The following is a 20442-nucleotide window of genomic DNA, read 5'->3' as shown; positions in this document are numbered from 1 at the left end:
TTCCAAGATTTGTCTGGGGGAAGGTCATTAACTAATTAATTTCTTCTGGCAACAGTCCAGAGGACAGAAACATTACTCTCTTTTTAAAAATTTAGTGCTTTGATTGTACAACAATTTGGGAATCTGCTTTAGATCAAAGATCCATATATCAACCTTGGGGTCGAAGTGCAGACAATTGGATGGACAACTGTTTGAACATTACTGTCTGGGAATCCCAGCTCCATTAATAATTATGGTTGCCTGATGGGCGAGCTTGCCAAATCTGATCAGGCATAGAGTGCAGGACTGAGTGTGTGATATTTCAAAGGTCAAGAGTGTTTATCAAATGCAATGGATATGAACTGGAGCAATGAAATTCTTTCTTCCTGCAACTTTGTAGGCACATTAGATGTTACCGCACCAACAATAAATATATAATTAGTTATTCTGATAAGCTATTCTTCAACATAGAAGGAACAGTTGTCAGACTTATATACCTTCTTCCCAATGATACCAATAGGAAGAGAGAGTAGCCATGGTAGTGTGGATCTTTGTTGATATTAGCTGCCTTCCTGAGGGAGCGCCCCCTGTAGATCCTTTTCATGGTGGAGAGGTCAATATCTTTGGTGGACTGGACAATATTCACCTCTTTCTGCAATCTCTTTTGTTTTTAGCATTCAAATTTTCCAACCGAAGCATGATACCACCTGTCAGTATGCTCTCCACCATTCATGTAAAATTTAGATGGAAATTTTGATGAAATGCAATGTTAGCATTCATTTCAAGAGGACTAGAAAATAAAAGCAAGGATGTAATGCTGAGGCATTATAAGGCACTGGTCGCACCACCTTTGGAATATTTTGGTTAATGTACGAAAAGCATTTGATGGCTCTGGGCATGTACTTAGACAAGTTTGGAAGGATGAGGAGGGATCTCATTGATATCTACCAATTAATGAAAGGTCTAGATGGAGTGGATGTGGAGAGCATATTTCCATTAGTGGGAGAGTGTAGGACCAGAAGGTACAGCCTCCAAATAAAAGGGCATACCTCAGGAATTTCTTTATCCAGAGGGTAGTGAATCTGTGGAATTCATTATCCAGGATTTTGAAGGTGTTGACCCCATCCTGCAAATGAAGACAAGTCCATGGTCATTTAGCTTTCCTTTCCTGAAGTTAACAATCAAAGAGCAAAATAGCCACTACTCAAGCAGGTTATCAATCTCCCTCCTGTCCTCTGACATCATTGCCTGTTATTTATCCAATGACAGTGTTATCGTTGGTGAATTTAAGAATGACATTAGAATTTAAAATGCATGAGCATTGCATTGGAACTGTTTCTGGATATACGGAGCTGGATATAGATTGTGCAGAGCAGGTGACTTAGCATGGAGACCTAGAGTGCCCAGTCTAGCACTAATGATCAGCAAGAAGGAGATGTTGTGGCCCTTCTTTACTGATTGAGGTCTGCTGATGAGAAAGTCGAATATCGCGTTGGATAGGGAGGAGCAGAGTGGTGTTTGATTACATTGAGCTTTCCCAATTAATAAATAATATCCATGTCCATATTTTTCATTCCTCTCACTACTGTCAGAAGGCTGTAGCTCAAGGTCCTACTTCAGTGACTAAAACACAAAATTCACAGCTGACACACCAGTGCAATACTGAGGAATTGAAACACATTTAGAGATGTTCTCGGATGTGATGTTAAAGCATTTAATTCTCATTCAACATGGCTGAAACAACAACTCATCTGCTCATTGTCACAGTCAGAGCTGCAAATTTATACACAGCACTTCCCACATACAGAAATGTGACAGTTTGACAATTACATCAGTGATGATATTTCAAATGTAATTTGTGCGACATGACATGAAAGGGATGTCAAAAGTACCAATAAAGTGCAAGTCATTCTTGTTTAAAGATCTATAATTGATTGCATTTATCATAAAGGAACTTCTATAACTTTTATTATTTTATTATTAAGTTGGCAAAGGTTATATGTAAGTACAAAGTACTACATTTCTATTAGTTTGATAATAAAAATGCCTGAGTGTCATCTATCATTTCTGGAGATATCTTTACAGCTGAAAGCATTGTCAACCTTAGTAACACACCAGCCATCCCCAAAAGACTTCAAGCACATAAACAATTTCTGTTCAAAGTTAATAGTTCAGCTTATTAAGAATCTGGTGTCTGAAGTTGCAGTTAATTCAGGAGCTTGAAGTCACATCTTAGTAAATTGAATTTTCTGCTGGATTAAAAAACTCAGACAAGATTAACTTGATTTGCATGGCACTTAAGTCAGCAGTTTAAGGAGATATATTTTGAGGTTGAATAAATACATATATTCCTTATGTTAAAAAGGAAGTAATTGAAATAAAGTTATAAAAGTATTCAGAGACTGGAAAGAAAGGAAAATACCTCTAATAAGGAACAGGATTAAAAAATAATTGTTAAACTTTCATGAATCATAGACAGACAGCACAGAAACAGGCCCTTTGGCCAATCTCGTCCAAGATAGTTTGAGGTAGTCCCATTTGCTTGTATTTGACCCATGGAGTTTGGGGAAAATCAATACTTCTCGCCTCCAGATCAATTGATTTTAAAAAAAATAAACTAAGCAAAACAGTTTGTGACATTATAAGCATCTTAATATTTAATGAGTTTGTAATGTCTTGCTTGTCTTCAGTCTTTTGTTCTTTTTACGTAATGTTATGTGTGATTTATGTATAATTTGTTTCTGTGTGTTTGTCTGAATGTATGCGTCTGTGATGCTGTTGCAAGCAAGATTTTAATTGTACCTGTGTCTGACCATACTTGTGCAGATAACAATAAACTCTACTCAACTGTTTTACAGTGTGGTAGCAAAATCAACACTTTCCAATTTTATTCTATTTTATCATTTAGCTCTGGTTAGGCTTTCATTTTTTGTCCCACAACAGATGCACTTCCATTTAACTTAGCTGCTCAACTTATGTAAAATCATGTATCTGAGATTAAAGACAATGAACTAAAAATGAAATGATCGTAAGCCCTAAATCTTGAGGACTTCTCGCAGCAAGAAGAGCCTTGCCCAGGTTTAGAAATGCCATTAAATAGACACAAAATGCTGGAGTAACTCAGCGGGTCAGGTAACATCTCTGGAGAAAAGTCTGAAAAATGGTTCTGACCTGAAATGTCACCTATTCCTTTTCTCCAGAGATGCTGCCTGTCCCGCTGAGATACTATCTTCTGTATAAACCAGCATCTGTAGTTCCTTTCTACACACTCATAAATACCATTTATGTGTTAACATTTGCTTGTGGCGAAATGCTCAGCAACAAGAGTGCTGATGACTTTCCTCCACTCTTCACCCCACCATCTCCTCCCTTCTTATCCCAGGAAGCACTGTCTGCAAATCTGGGGCCACACTAATGTTTTGCCTCAGGTAAGCCATGGTGAGAGCTAAAAATGGCATGTGATTGCAAGTGACTGTACCGCTGATTTTTGCCATATTTTTGTGTTTCACCTGAGAACGCAGACACTGCTCTGCAGCTATTTATATCACCAAGAGGTTAATTTTTTTTAAAATTCTATGGTACATATTGAAAAAGATATTCTTTTAATAAAGGATATGATTCAAAGGGCATTTTTAAATAAGTCAACAAAAAAAGCAAATATTTGAGGTCAAAGTATCTCTGAATTTTATTCACTCGGCTTTATATTTCTACTATCAGAGAAAGTGTGCTAATATTTGGACCACACCCTGGTGCAAGAATCCATTCAGCCTGGCAAATTCTCCCACTGATAAAGTATTTGTTAACTTGTGCAGAACCTTTTGCAAAGAGACTGATTATCTGACCCGTGTGTAGTGGCCCCTCTAAGTAGGAGGCAGAGAAGCCAGATAGATTTACTTGCTATTGTTCTGTTGTCAGGAATTTCTACCTCAGTGCTTAGGTGGCACAAACAAATGTGATGAATGGGGAAATCTAACTATGTCAAAGGAGATTAATAGCCTATCCAAGCTGCAAATACAAGCGTTTCTATGTGTGATATCTGAGAAAGTGAGAGAAAGAAAAGTGGTGCTAAATTAAACATCAACCTATTTTAAAACATAGAATGCTAATTAATTTTGCAATCCCCTATTTGTAGACACATACAAATACGTAATTTATACATATAGTCAAAGTGATATTCTTATGCTTCTTCATGGTAGAAATGTATACAGGGCAGTGATGGGAAATGGGTGACATCGCACCAAACACCTGCTTCCTGAGCATCCAATATTTAATTACAATGAGTGCAAAATATATAACTGCATTGTATATAATAAGCAGTCAGCTCAGTTTCTAACACTACCTGAGACAAATGGCTGTCCTTGGTATGAAGACTATCCATACCACAGAATTACTATTTTTAATAACTGAGTGTGATGCACTATCTACCAGCTAGGGTGTACACAGATATCATCCTGAAGAATCTCTCCTTCCCTTTCTTTCAAATGGTATATAACAGTGTCACTAGTAATAATTTAATTCGCTTTTGTTATCTATTATTTAGAAATATTTGCATTTGCCTGAAAAGTAAGTGTGCACATACTGTATAAGTGCTGAATAAATTTGATTGGTATAAAACAAATCCATCAAACCCTGAAACAATCTGAAATTATTTTTTCAATATTCATATTTCTAATCAGGACTTCGCCAATTATTTCCACAGTATGTTAGTTTCATTCGCAAACTTAGAAACATGACATTTTGTTCTTGATAGTCTGATAGTCTCTCGTTTGTCAAAAGTGCCGATCCCTCCAATATCTCATTGAGCACAGCCTGCTGAAGATCCGTTTATTCCCATTTGTGCTTTCTGTGCAATACCAGTTCTCAATCTATGTCGGTATATTGGTTACAATGTGTGTACCCCAGCCTTGTTAACCATTTCCTCATGTGACACCTTACTAAAAGCCATCTGAAAATCCAGATGCAACATATTCAGTAGTTCCTTCAAAGTTACATCCTCTGAATATTATTCAAACATGATTTTCCATTCTTAAACGAATACTGATTCTGCTCATTCCCATAATTCCTTAAAAGGTGCTCTGTTCTCACAACCTTCATTATGTGTTCCACCATTTTTCCAACCACTAATATTAGGGTAACTGGTCAGTGGTTCCCTGTTTTCTCTCTCCCTCTTTTCTCAATGGGATCACATTTGCTCCCCTCCATTGCAAAGGAACACTTACAAAAGTTCGGCAATGAACTCTTCATCTTCACAATATTACCAACAAATATGTATTAAGAATGTTATCACAGAAATGTGTCACTTAGAACAACACAAAATTAAAAGGCATTTCAGCTCTGATCTATTAAAAATCTTCAGATGTGCCAATGCGTAATGTCATTAGCAATGGAAAACATGGTTCATCAATCTCCCTCTTTTATCCTTATTAGTCCAATCATATCCAGTGACCTTCTATGTCCTCAGTTCATTGATTTTCATTGTTTGTACTGTTTAGAAATAATGTAAGTCTATACATTTTTTAAATTCCCATCACAATTTCCCTTCATTGCATCACCTTGAAAGGAAGAAGGACTTCCATTTTTGCAGCATTTGCCATAACTTTAAGAGAACATCAAGTTCTTTATAGCCAATTAAGCACTAATGATTGTGTAGAGTTTCTGTTGTAATGTAGAGGAAACAGCTCTTCTAATGCAGCAAAGGATGTGCTCTGGCATTTAGGTCATGATGTCATGTATGGGACATGATCTCCAATATGTGCTCAGCAAAGCCTCATGATCAACAATTAAATAATAACCAGAATTTATTTTAGTAATATTGATGGAGACAAAATTTAGTCAAGGATGAGAGGATCTCATCAACTCAAAAGGATTCCACATCAAACTCAACGTGCAAATGTAGTTTCAGTTTGATGTTTCTTCTCAATCAATGTAGCAGCCCCACAATGTTGCACTGGCCAGACTTGTTTTTGTACTGGAGTGAGATTAGAATCTACAATCTTCAGTGTTCCACCACTGAACGACATCTAATGGCAAACAAATACTACATGGTCACTCTGGTTTAATCAAGATCTACACAGACTAGGAATTAAGCCAAAGGCTTTCTAATCTGAATGGCAAACATTTCCCTTTACTTCACTGATGTGTTTAGCCTCCAGTATTCTTGTCTGATAATTTTCAGTAGAATTTTATCCTTCAAGATGGTATTCAGCAATAATTATTCAACCATCAGTTTACTTGATAATCCATCTCTAGTTCCTTCCTCCAACAGAGAAGTCAACTGTGTATGCTTTCCTGTCCAATCACTACTTGTTATTGTCCTCCATAAAATGAATTACATTTCAGTTACAATTTTCCTATCAGGAAGTGTACTTAACAATACTGAACAAGTGTTGTTGTATTATCTGAAATATAACATAGGCAGTTTAGCACATCCTCACTTGACATCAGTGGACTAACACTGGGCCAGCACATACTGGTTGGCTTTGGCTGGTTTAAATGCCATACGCACCTCAGCGAGTCAATCTGCCAAATCAATAAATTGCCATTGAGTTACTCCAGCTTTATGTGTCTATCTTCAAATCAATAAATGGAATAGGCAGACTTTTTTTTCTATATCATACAAATCGACCAGTATTCAAATCTTGTTTGTTTGTGTTATGTCTAAAGTCAATTTTTTAATGTATTTTGAATGCATCGAAGAAATGTATCTGTTCCATGTGAACACAACACCATAGGTTCATACTGTGGTTTGTGCAGATTTAATTCATTTCAGCCTAGCACTGTTAAAAATTGTACAATTTGTTTGTATTGTCTTTAAACAAAAAAAAAGACGTTGGTTAGGGAATATTGTGTCCAATCGCGAGACTGCAATGCCTGAAAATGCATACCCATTGATATTGGTGAATGATAGGATCTAACACATCCAAACAGTCTGGTTACTTGACAACACCTGCTGGCAAAATTTAAATGGGTACATTATTGTTTTTAGGCTTTACGTGTTAATGATTTGTTTCTCCTGTTGAACAAAATTGGTGAAACTGAGATAAATTCCCACTCTGAAGTAGTTCATTACAACTAATCTTTCCAACATAATGGGTTAATGCTTTGATTTGAAGACTAGTAGCTACCAGTGATCATGTCCAATGTTGGGTGTGTGGCATGGAGCACTCTTCTTGCTTCATTCCATGATTAATTTCCAGACATGAACAAGAAGAGTAGAAGGATCAGGAGAAATGTTAAGCAGAATGAGCTTCTTTGTGGTGTTATAATTAACTATGGGGCTTCAAGTCCACAGCCAGTAGTTAGTAGATGATTAACATATGCAAAAGTTCCTTTTTTAATGGAAGATAAGGTTGCAGGAACAATGGATGACGAAACCATGTTATGGCCTGATGAATCATAATGTTGGATGTATTCAAACTCAACATCTTGGGCTTTTAGTGGTGTTGCTTCAGAGGATACATGCCAAAGTGATTAACTGTCGCTAACAACCATATCAGTAATTCCTGGCACACCTTTTTGCAAAATGTGCAGGGGAAGAGTAGTGAGTGAAATTGTTCTGTGTTGGTGGCATGGTATAGACAATAGACAATAGACAATAGACAATAGGTGCAGGAGTAGGCCATTCAGCCCTTCGAGCCAGCACCGCCATTCAATGCGATCATGGCTGATCACTCTCAATGTAATAATGAATGAGAAGTACATTTTATACCACGGGCAAAAATCATTTGAGTCTATAAAATTAACTGCCAATTTATCATTAACCCTTCCTGCATGCCATTGAAAAATAGTTTTAATGTCATCACAATGTTAAAGCCAACGGGAAGCTGGATAACAGACTCCAATTCACATCTGCAATTCCTTTGGAGTAAAAAGAATGCACATCCATTACAAAGAATGATGATTGATTACAGCTATACTGGCATGAGGAAATGTTTATCTTTAAGGGGTGTTATCAATTATTGGTACCACTACCAAAATGTCCCAAATTATAGTTTAGTCATCCAATTTTAAGCATATTAATTAAATATAGAAACAATCATATTTCTAATATAATTATGAGAACAATTGTAGCACTTATCATCAATGGCATGGGATACTAGCTCTCCAAAAGTTGCAGAGTATAATCATTCCCTTTCCTATCCGTTGCCACTTTTATGGTTGATTTCATTAGCTGCTCAGGCAACCATGTTTCGTACGGGATCTAAATTCTAATTAATAATCAATTACGACAATAATCAATTGCAACACAAATTTTGAGGCACTGGTGAGTCATGAATGATCTCTCCATTAGTATTAGGAATTGGTCAACATACCAAATAATTCTTAAAGGGTTACTAAAATAATAATAAATTAACTCACACCTGAACAGATTTTTGAAGAGCCAGCACAATGTTAACAGTTTGTCAATGATATTGTCAATCCTGTCCCCAAATATTTGGGCTAATCAGTAGATTGTTCAGACAGAAACCTTCTGTTTTTGTCCACAGTTTGTTAATCAGTCACTGGTTTTATGCATGTGATATAGGTAATATAGTAATTATCAGTAGAATTTTGGTAGATGCTGCTTTTCTTGAGAATGTGGATTTTTAAAGTGTTGCGGCCCTGTATAGGAGGCAATATATTCACATCTATCTGTTTCAATTGCAGGTGAAAAACCATACAAGTGTACATGGGATGGCTGCGATTGGCGCTTTGCTCGTTCTGATGAACTTACAAGACACTACAGAAAGCACACGGGAGCTAAACCTTTCAAGTGTATTGCCTGTGGTCGTTGCTTTTCACGTTCAGATCACTTGGCTCTTCACATGAAGCGACACCAGAACTAGACCAAGTGACACAAGTGTGACTGACTGATTTCTGAAATGTACAGATGAACAAAGTACTGCCATTTCACACGTAGAAACACCGGAGATAAATAGCTGCATATTTTTTAAACGATATATTGTTAGTAGCAAAAAGTTGTTTAACTGGAAAATGATTATTGAAAGCATTCAATTCACAGAAAAAGTAAATTTTGTATTATTTATTTTGTATTTCCTGAAAACAAGCCTGAAATGTTTTAGAAAACATGAGTATGTTGAAGAATAGCAATACATTTCTATTCAATGTATGAATTAAATTAAGTTGGAATGTGAACTTGGAATTTGATTAGCTAATAGTCATGGTTAAATAGCCAGATAATTAAGGGATGGGTCAGCATCCGTTGCACCTACAGCCTGTAAATTACAGAGAGCAGTGTTATCATACAACAATCTGACCTTAGCATCCCCTCCACTTTTTATTAACTGAAGAGATTAATTGTTTTGAAAATAAATTGTCATCCAGTGAAGAGAGGAGTTTAATGAGAAAGATACAGAGAAGCTCCAGGTTGAATTGGACAGGTTGAAAGAGTGGTTAAATAAGTGGCAGATGCTGTGTAATATTGATCACTATGATCTTATCCAATTTGGTGGCAAAACACAAAAGCAGATTATCTGAATAACGCTAGATAACGTTATTATCTGAATAACGCTAGATTTGGAAAGGTGGTAGTATAATGAGCTCGGAATATTTTCAGTACCATTTGCTGAAGTAAGCTTGCAGGTGCAGCAGGCGATTATGATGACGACTTCATTGTGAGAGGATTTGAGTATAGGACCAGTGACATCCTGCTACAATTGTATAGAGCCTTGGTGAGATGATATTTGTGTGCAGTTTTGGACTACTTATCTGAGGAAGGATGTTCTTTCAATGCAGACGGTTCAGCAAATGTTTACCAGTCTGATTCCTGGGACGCTAGGGCTGACAAATGAAGAATGGGTCCACTAGAGTTTAGTAGAATGAGAGGGAATCTTATAGAAACCGACACAATTCAAACAATTTTGGACAGATTAGATTGCAAGAAAGATGCTCCCAATAGCAGTCTGGGGATCACAATCTAAGGTTAAGGAGTTAAGCCACTTTGGACTGCAATAAGAAACGTCCTCTTCACAGGATTCTCCCAATGCAAAGTTTTCTGCAACAGAAAATAATTGAAATCAAAACATTAAATATATCCAGCGAGGAGTTATACAGAGTGTATATACAGGTACATGGATGAGAAAGGTTTAGAGGGATATGGGCCAAACATGGGGAAATGGGACTAGATTAGATGGGACAGCTTAGTTGGCATGGATACGTTGGGCCAACCGGCCTGGTTCCATGCTCTACGACTCTATAACAGTGAGGAGTTAGATATTGTTTATCGGGCAAGAGGGATTGAGGCATATGGGAAGAAAGCTCAAAACGGGTACTACATTAGGATGATCGCAATGATCATATTCAATGGCAGAGGAGACTGGAAAGATTGAGTAGCCTGCTCCTGTTTTCTATTTATCTAATATGAAGATGTTAAGATGTTTGGACAGACATCTGCCCCTCCCCGGGTGAATGGCCTGGCCCGAAGGGAGCTCTGCTTAGAGAATCTATGCCAAAAAATTGTAACTATATCCATAGCTTACACTGTCACCACACAGAGCACTGGACTACAGAATTGCCCCTGAACAGTTAATAAAACTTTAATGTAATGGCATAATTTAGCCATTTCTTGGCGTATTTGGACTAAAACAATATTTTAAGGACATCAGGGAAGATAAATAAAATCAGATGTCATTCATAAAGTCAAAGGTAAGGCACCTCATTTTAGATAACGGCATTGCTCGCATCGACATGGTTAGCCTGCAACTAATGTACAATGGGTTGATTCAGGAGAGCTTCTTTTCAAACTCTGCATTCTTTCAAGAGATTTGAATGGCAGTGCATATTCCAGGCTTTACATCACACCTGAGACTTAATTCCTTGCTTATATTTTAGAAAGTAAAGTTATTGAGTTGCTCCAACAATTATTATTGTGGTAAAAGTTGAGAAAGATGTCACAGTTAACAACTTAATTCCTGGATTAATTCCTGCTAAATATTAGCTCTATATTTTGTGCCAAGACTCTTGCTTAAAGTATGATGTTACTTTTTTTTATTATTTTGGTGTATATGAATTGCTGAATATTAACTGCATTGACAAGGGGCATTTGCATATAGACAATTTGCCTTAAATACACATGTCCTCTACTGATTGTGGGATACGTAATTTTTAAAAAGCATTGGATATAATGCCTGCTAGAAATTGCTTTTTATTATAACTACTAATGGCCATTGGCTAATCAAACTATTGTAACCTCATGAATTGAAGCACCATGTGGGATTTGCATTCAACTATTTCCTATGCTGACCATTGTAATATTGTTAAAGATTTTAAATCATTTCTACATTCTGATTTTGTTCAAGGATAATTTGATCTCTTTAAATGTTCCTGCTATTTTAAATACCAGTTAGTTAGCTTTAACATTGATCTTTTGAAGTTTATCATGACACTGAACTGATCAGCATCATGATTAATAAAGGTACTCACTCGCAAAATTACACATCTGCCCCTCAGGTAATCGCGACACTGCTTTAAACAGGTTTAAATGGATGCTCATATATACATAATTTATGTCCCTGTGGACATATCCCTAATATTTTTCAGCACTTCATTTCTCAAAAAAAAATCATAATGGAAAATATTAGAAATTATATACTATATGGATATCTAATAAATTGCCGTAAGTAAACAGAAAATAAATGAATGACGTGCTTGTATCACTGTATTTTTTTTAAAGTACACACATTGTTGATCATGTTTGTAAATGTAAATGTGTAGCATACTGCAGTTATGAAAGTTTCTGAAAGCGCGAAGAGTGTAGATGAGATTGTATGAAAGTGAGAATCAAAATGGAGGGATTTTGCACTTCTTGGGGAATGAGAGTGAAAAGACCTGTTTTCATTCACCTTTACCCTTCCCAATCCCAAATGGACCCATAATAAAGGAAGTTGATTCTGAGGCAATTTAGCTACTTTTGGCCTGGACATGAAAAATGGCTCTTTCGATGAGTTATCTAAGGGCGACTGCCAAGTAAGGGACTCTATCCCTGTGTAAGGTCAGATTTTCAGGCCAGGAAATTAGATAATTATAGAAGAAACATATCAATTTCAGCCATATAAAAATTCTAAAAAGAGAATTTTAATGAATCAACTTACAGAGAAAGTGATAGTTGAGATAGTCCTCAACATTAGTAACAATACTGTTAATTGAATGATCAGCTGGTTGGATTACTTTCAATTAAGATGATTAGCATAGAGAAGCTGGATTTACACTGTGAGGGAGAAAAATGCAAAGATTCCTCAACCCTTATGAAAGATTGCAAAAGATGAAATTTGGGGGCACTTAATTAAGTATAATTAGCCAACTAAATCCACATTAATTCGATGTTACACAAGAAGCATGCAGCGTGATTATTACTGTGTTGAGTTGTGTACTGTTGGATGAAAGGTTTACACTAACTTGTGGAACAGCATTTATCATTTGTTTTTTCAATCAAGTGCCCAGAGAAACAATGGCATGTAAATATTGGGATATTTTGCATTGTATATAATTTTTTTAAGTTGTTAAAATAATGTTTATATTCAGAACAAAGGGGAAGAAAATGGTGGTAGTTTTACTCTGTTATCACGTATTTTTTATAATGTAGCATTTCACAAATTTGAAGACAAAATCAAAAGAATTAATGTTTCTAAATAAATCTTATATACAGTGATTTGGGATTTTGTTAAGAACTATATTGTATAATATGAGAAAAGGAACAAAATAAAAACTGTTTATAGTTTGAACTGTGATCTGTCAATTAGTTTTTGAGTCATTTATTCTGTGTTGATGTTTCTATGGGAGTTAATAAAATTAGAAGCAAATGGCATATATCAGAGTACTTAAAATGTTACACTTTGGACAATACACCTGACTGTGATGGGACAAGTCACTGATTATTTTAGATGCTTCTCCGAGGAGTCGGCGGTGGGGGATCTGGTCTATGTGATAATTTTGCGCTACATCTACAACTCTCTGCAATTTCTTGTGGACTTGGGCAGAGCTGTTCCCAAACTAGGCTGTGAGGCAAACAGACAGTATACTTTTTTATGATGCATGCATAGAAGTTTGTAAGAGATACTGGAGACATGCTGAATTTCCTCAGTTTCTTCAGGAAGTAGAGTTGTTGGTGTGTCTTCTTTGCTGTCACATCAACATGGTTGGTCCATGACATTCGTAATATTAATGCCACGCAACTGGCCACTCTCAACCATTTCCACTTGGGCACCATTGATGCTGATGTACTCTACCACATTTCCTGGAGTCGATAACCAGCTCCTTTCTTTTGCTGAGATTGTTATCCTGACACCTCGTTACAAAGTTCAGTCTCGTTATTGTTCATGATTCGTCCCACTACAGTGGTGTCCTCTGCAAACCCATAGATGAATTTACTGATTGAGAACACATTTGTGGTTCCGAAAGTAGAGGATCCAGTGGCAGAGTTGGGTGCTGATTCCTAGGCTGTTGAGTTTGGACATGGTTCCAGTCGTCGGTGGTCGCTCCAGTCGTCTGCGGCGAGGTTGTTCGGTGGGTAGATCGGGCACGCACGGCTCCCCGGAACACTCCCACCTTGTGCGCTGCTCCCCGCCATCATGCATACCTATCCCCTGTATTACTTTGATAGCCAAAGTATTGCTGGGGGACACTTGGACTAATTGTTTGATTAGAATCCAGATGGTGGAGTTTGAATACCAGCATGTCAGCTGGAGGATTTAAATCCAAGTATTAAAATGAAAGGTAAAGCTAGCAAAGTTACGGTCACCATGAAACTATGGACTTTGCGTCAGTAAAGGATATCTCCCACTCTTGCCAAGTCTGACCTTTTTCTGATTTCAAGTGCGTTTCACTTGCTCTAGAATGGCCAAACAGGCAACAATTCATGGAGAATTAGAGGGCCCCAGGAATGATCACATCCCATGAAGAAATAAATTTAAAATCCAGGCTTCGATTCATAAAATCATAGAATGGTTAAAGCACAGGAGGAGATTCAGTCGCCTCATCCACACCTCATCGCCAGAGTGATTCTCCATTTCCACCCACTGGCCCTTTCTCAGTATTTTTGCAAATCTTCCTTTACCATATGCAATAGCAAATCTCCGATAATCGCATCTTACTCCTTGGGTCAAGTCCTGCTATTATGTTCAATTAAGCTACCATCACCTTTGTTGAGACATTCATCACTTTCTTCCACTATGATATGAACCCTTTGATGTCAGAATTCATCAGAACCCAAACTGAACATGCGAGTGAACAGTGTTGTTTTATGAATGATTAGGAGTCTGATTGCACAGTGTTTGTCTAGTTTGTTTGTGTGGACACAACTGAGCTGTTTCTATAGGCTCAGGAAGGTACCAGCAGCATTGCTGCTCCAGAGAACCTTGATTTCCAGGAGCAGCTATTTTTTTTATGTAGGACGAGCTATTGATCTTTATTGAACTCTTACAAATAAGCAAGTATGAACATTGATTTCTCTAATCTCAACTATTTCATGCATTCCCTCTCTTCCACCCCCACCCCACCCCCCACTCTCCCACCCTAGTCATCCTAACAGTTCCACTGTTCACATCCCTGCATCCAGTCATTATCCCCTCTTTCCCAGCCAACAATGGGCCATTATGGGCTTCACCCTCGATCATCCGCTGCCGGCCCTGATTTGTTCTGGCCTTTTCCTACCTGCAATTCGCCCTCCCCTACTTTCAGTCTGAAGAAGGGTTCTGACTCAAAACATCACCCATCCATTTTCTCCAGAGATGCTACCTGACCTATTAAGTTACACCAGCACTTTGTGCCTATCTTCTTTCAATTTAACTTTCCTTGTGACATCTGCTCTGCCATTTATCCGCGTCATCTGCTGTTAAAGTTTTCGGATTAACGACTCAAATCTGCACCCCTTAGCCTAGCTCTGAAAATTAAAAGCAAACAAGATGAAAGCCAAGTATGTTATTAGATGATTATTATTCAATGAACATGATTGTTAAATTGAAACTTCGGAGTTAATTCTTCACCTGGAGTTAAGTTGGTCAGCACTATATATTTACAAAATGAACCAACACAAAAGCAAGTTAATAATAAAGAGGAACTGGAACATTATCTGAAAGAAAATTATATATTTTTATCAGGTTACTGGCAATTAATACAATGATAATAAATCTGATACTTTTGTTGTTAACAAAAGTCTCTCAGCTGGCTAGGGTTTATTCACCTCATTTAGATGTAGCAACTTAATTTTTAAACTTTCTTCTCCACATAATACAGGTCATGTCAGTATCTAATTAGAAAATCCTGGGAATATTTAACCTACAAGGAGTCATTTAGCCTGGTATCTAAATGGATCACATTGTGGCATCCTAGAAGCCTGAAATCCAATGCATTATAGAAGACTGCACCTATTTAGATGTATTGTTAAGTGTTATATTCAAGTTTCTTCGGCGAGGTTGCAAGAAGACGTTTCTACATTCAGCTCAGTAATTTTACCCTTTTTTGTAACATCATTACTTTCTGACATAGTTAACTACTCACTGCAAATTAAGTCAATACACAAATAACCACTAATAATCTGTCTGTCAATTACTTCCCAGATTTATTGATGGAGGCATGAGTCAGAAAGTTGTAGGTTCAAGTCCCACTACAGGATTTCAGTACATAATCTGGATGAGCAAATTAGTGCAACACTGCTGGAGGGCTGCTTGGCCAATGCTTTCTTTCAGATCAGCATTGAACTGAAGTTCTGATATGTTTGGTGAACATAAAACACTTAATGGAACTATTTTATTGTTTTTTCTAGAGGTTCATAGCTTATTTTTCTTTTATATCCCATGATAAAATTGGGAAAGTTTAAGTATATTGACATTTGGTGGCATAATTTACTGATTAGCAATCAAGGTAGAGAATTTAATTTCAATCAATTAAATAATTCTGCTCCAATGGGCTACATCTGTGCAACCAACACTGCATGATCTATGTACAGTAAATCAGGTTGAACAATAGGAGAATCGTGGGTCATCTATGAAACTATTAAGATTGAACTGTAACAGAAACATTAACATTGTTGCAGACTACAGCTCTAAAACCAGAATACAATTCCTGAAATCAAACATAATACCATTAATAATAAAATGGTAGCTTTGGGCATGAACATTTTTCTTCGGGCTGTGTTCAACTGTATTTCTTTTTAGAAATGTCACCTCTTTGTATGGTGTTTCATGAGTTTTGACCCAAATTCATAATATATTTTCCACTGCACCTGCATCTCTTCAGGCTTGACCTACCGTCCCCATTAGTTTATGAGAGTTGAAGGACTCTGGAGACTTCAGAACTAGCTCTAGGTCAAAGCCCCTCCTCTAAAGCTGCATTCTCCCAACCGTTGTTGCCAGTGAGTTTGTATCTCATTGGAGTAAATAGCCTGAAAGATATTGGGTTTAACTAACTGCAAATGTTTCCAAGTGTGTCCCTCCTATTCAGGCACCCACAGTTAAGGATGTAAAAGGTGAATGCTGTCAAAGTTATTGGCTCTTTATCAAATCATGGTTTAAGGTAGGATTTTATCCTTTGTAATCCCAAATCCAACCCACGATAAAGCAAAGATTGATAAAAGCGCAGACACCCAAAGACAAAATAAATATAATTCGTCGTGAGAATATAATACATCTGTAAGTTGATCTTGTGAAATGGTTTACATAACACATTTGTTATTTACTTCCATTAATCCAACATGACTGTATTTTCTTAGTTATCAAATTACCCATTGCCAGAGTTGAGTAGGTTTCCTCATTTTATTGTTAACAAACTCTATTTGCAATGCCTTGCAATTTATTGCAGAGCTATGATAAACCTCATCAGATTGGCATTCAAATAAAACAGAAAATCATGGGAAGAAAAAGATTACCTTGAAAGATTCAAGCACTGACCAAACCTGCTTTTATACCAAATAAAAGTGTTAGAGATTTACAAATTACATGCTTCATAATGGGCGTTTTTGACAAAAGGTCACAATACTCCAAGTCACTGAAAATATTTTAAAATTTAACTATGAAAATACATTTCTTTTAGAGCACGAGCATCTGGAAGCATCACAGCCTCCAGCATTCCCCATCTTAACTTGGGAAATACCCTGTTGACTGACTAGGCTTACAAATGAAGAATGCCTACTTATGCAAGGTATAGGATTTTATTTTAAGATCATAAGATTTTATTAGGAGCCATCAGAATTCAGCTTGTAATTATGCATCTGTCATGAACAAATGCAGAGAATTTCAGAGGAGTCAAGAGAGGGGTGCCAACTCACAACATCACCTATCCATGTTCTCCAGAGGTGCTGCCTGACCCATTGAGTTACTCCAGCACTTTACGTCTTTTTTTGGAATTAGCAGTTCCTTGTGTCTACAGACATTTCTGTTCATGCAAAATGAGATTGCAGCAAAGTATTGCAAAATAGATTGCAATAGTAGACGCACAGAGTTTCTTGCCCAGAGTAGGGTAATCGAAAACCAGAGGACATAGGTTTAAGGTGAAGGGGGAAAGATTTAATAGGAATCTGAGGGGTAACCTTTTCACACAAAGAGTGGTGGGTGTATGGGACAACCTGCCGGAGGAAGTAGTTGAGGCAGGTCGTATCGCAATGTTTAAGAAACATTTAGACAGGTACATGGATAGGACAGGTTTAGAGGGATATGGGCCAAACACAGGCAGGTGGGACTAGTACAGATGGGACATGTTGGTCGGTGTGTGCAGCTTGGGCCAAAGGGCCAACGTTTCCATGCTGTATGATTCTATAAGTGCGTGCGGCACGGTGGCGCAGCAGTAGAGTTGCTGCCTTACAGCGAATGCAGCGCCGGAGACTCAGGTTCGATCCTGACTACGGGCGCCATCTGTACGGAGTTTGTACGTTCTCCCCGTGACCTGCGTGGGTTTTCTCCGAGATCTTCGGTTTCCTCCCACACTCCAAAAGACGTACAGGTATGTAGGTTAATTGACTGGGTAATATGTAAAGATTGTCCCTAATGTGTGCAGGATAGTGTTAATGTACGGGGATCGCTGGGCGGCGGTTTGAATGCTAACCCATTATGTCTGAAGAAGGGTCTCGATCCAAAACGTCACGTATTCCTTTTCTTCAAAGATGCTGCCTGACCCGCTGAGTTACTCCAGCTTTAAGTGTCTATCTATGTGAATTTTGATATTGGTGTCCTTCCGAAAAAGAGTAGAATATTTTAGGTGGATAAGGTAAACAGCCTTTCACTTTCTAAGTGTTGCTACAGTTAATCTTACCCTTGTGAAGACAATAGATTAATTATAGAAAATAAGCTCTCAACTATTTCTGTTAGACTATGGCACAACTGAAGTTAAACGCCCTTGGAAACTACCTGTAGTATATGTGGAGTGTGGGAGCCTGTTAAATGGGTCTTCATACTATTTGCCAGACACATGTAAGAAAGATCAATTCATTTCTGTGAAAGGATGAAAATTCATCAGACATTCCTGAACTCCAAGGAGCAATAGAATTTACTTCACAGTTTTATGGAAACAATTTCATTCAACCATAAAACATTTTAATATCTGTCTATAAACAAAATGTAGCAAACTTTCTGAAATGTAACATAGCTAGCCCATTTAATATAAAACGCTGGTTTATGTCATCATATAAAGGTGACTAAATTGAACCTGGCACTTGTTCTGCCAGTTGGTTATTCTGTTTATCAAACTGCCTGTCAATAATGTTTTGGATAACCAGCTGATCTGCAGCAAAACCTTGTGTTGTGGTACATGCAGCAAACAAGAATTCATTATGAGAAGTATTCTTCATTGTACCAGGCACATGATATTCTGTGCATTGTGTGCCCATACTAGTCTGAGGTCACAGTAACCAGTAAAACAAGTGTGGCATGCTAAATATATTGAACCTGAAAAAAAACCGAGCATGGTTGCTTGGAATTCCTGTGAGCTCTGCAGTACTATATAAATCTAACAAGTTAAACATGAGAATGGCTCATTATACAGTCACCAATTTCCCTCTGCTTAGACAGTTCCTCAGGATCCAGGATGACTTGCTTCCACTACCTTTCGCTGACTACTGGGGTAGGTGAGGAGGTCAAAGTGGGGCCTGCAGACTCTGCCACAGATGGAGCAGGAGATGGGGCAGATGGATGGATAGCTTCAGTGGTGGTGTACCCCTTCCACTATTTCAGTCTGGTCTTCTATGTGTTCCTGACAAATAGATTCAAGATTATCAAAGCCATCTAGAGTTCCATCTCCATTATAATTGTTCACAAGCCAGTATTTGTGCAAGTTGATGAGCTTTTCACAATTTCTCACTGAAACATTGAGCACATCTCTTGAATGGTTTCCTTTGTTCACCTGTAATCTCTTGCTGTGACAGAATTCAGAATACAGTGACATTTAGGAATCTGGGATTACTCCCCTCCCCACCCCCACCCCCCAATTTACTTTGTTGCGAACGTTGCACTTTTTTATCTGCACTTTCTCTGCACTCACTTTCCTTTCTCTTTACACAAGTGGTTGTTCTCTTGTATAGGTTTTGATTGTGCCCATGTATGGCATGATTTTGTTTTACCTAGATAGCACGCAAAACAAAGTTTATCACTGTTCTCTCGGTACACATGACAATAAACCAATACCAGGAATAGAGACCAATCAAATAAAGGTTAATAGTTTCACAAACATGTTCAAGGTCAGTGATATAAACATAGATCAAAGTCCATCCCTCGATAGCCTTACTGCTTCATCTCTCACCTGACAGCAATACCTGCCAATCACGATTAGTATCAACTAATCATGTGCCAAAGCACGTGATCATATACTTACCATATATGCACACACTTGCCTGCACTTGTTGGTTTATAGATACTCACAGTTATTCAACCAAGAACTTCACAAGATCCTCATTAACATAGTTGCAGCTGGGGTATGACCATATCTATCAGCTAGAGGAGAGAGTGTAATCAAATATGGAGTAGCTACTGCAGTGTCCATGGCCAGGAATAACATAGAGATCAGTGAAGCTGACAGCATTCTCACATCAAATCATCCTGCCACCCATGATCTTCTCATTTCACCATCATTTCTGAGCAAGAAGATCTTAACAAGATCATAAGACAAAGGAGCAGAATTAGGCCATTCGACCCATCAAGTCAGCTCTGCCATTCGATCATGGTTGATCTATTTTTCCCTTTCAATACCATTCATCTACCTTCTCCCCATAACCTAGGAAGTCTTTCCTAATCAAGAACCTTTCAATCTCTACTTTAAAAATACGCAAGGTACAGTGAATACCTATAACAGTCTTTACTTGTTGGGATGATGTTGTATTTGAAAGCCCCGATTGCCTAATCCCACTCATTAGTGGGATTAATGAGTCCCACTCATGAAGTCAAAAGCTTTTATGCAGTTGACAAGGATTGGTGCTGTCGTTTATATTTCAGCTTGATGTGTGGCATTGTGAATATCATGGTGGTGGTGAATATCATGTCCCTTGAA

At 37.6% G+C, this 20442-nt stretch overlaps 1 protein-coding gene across 4 annotated transcripts in view; it reads left to right on the top strand.

Moving 5' to 3' along the window:
* The window catches only part of klf5l (Kruppel like factor 5 like), a 47837-nt gene extending 38953 nt beyond the window's left edge, over positions 1 to 8884 (top strand). For all 4 annotated transcript variants that reach the window (XM_078411969.1, XM_078411967.1, XM_078411971.1 and 1 more), the window contains one exon: positions 8626 to 8884. In XM_078411969.1, the coding sequence (XP_078268095.1) occupies positions 8626 to 8804 (179 nt within the window). In that variant the 3' untranslated portion in view covers positions 8805 to 8884. The remainder of the gene's footprint in view (positions 1 to 8625) is intronic.
* Positions 8885 to 20442: the final 11558 nt, after the last annotated feature.

The sequence above is a fragment of the Rhinoraja longicauda genome, chromosome 15 (assembly GCF_053455715.1).
Source record: "Rhinoraja longicauda isolate Sanriku21f chromosome 15, sRhiLon1.1, whole genome shotgun sequence".
NCBI classification, from domain to species: domain Eukaryota; kingdom Metazoa; phylum Chordata; class Chondrichthyes; order Rajiformes; family Arhynchobatidae; genus Rhinoraja; species Rhinoraja longicauda.
This window is presented reverse-complemented; position numbering and strand designations above follow the sequence as displayed.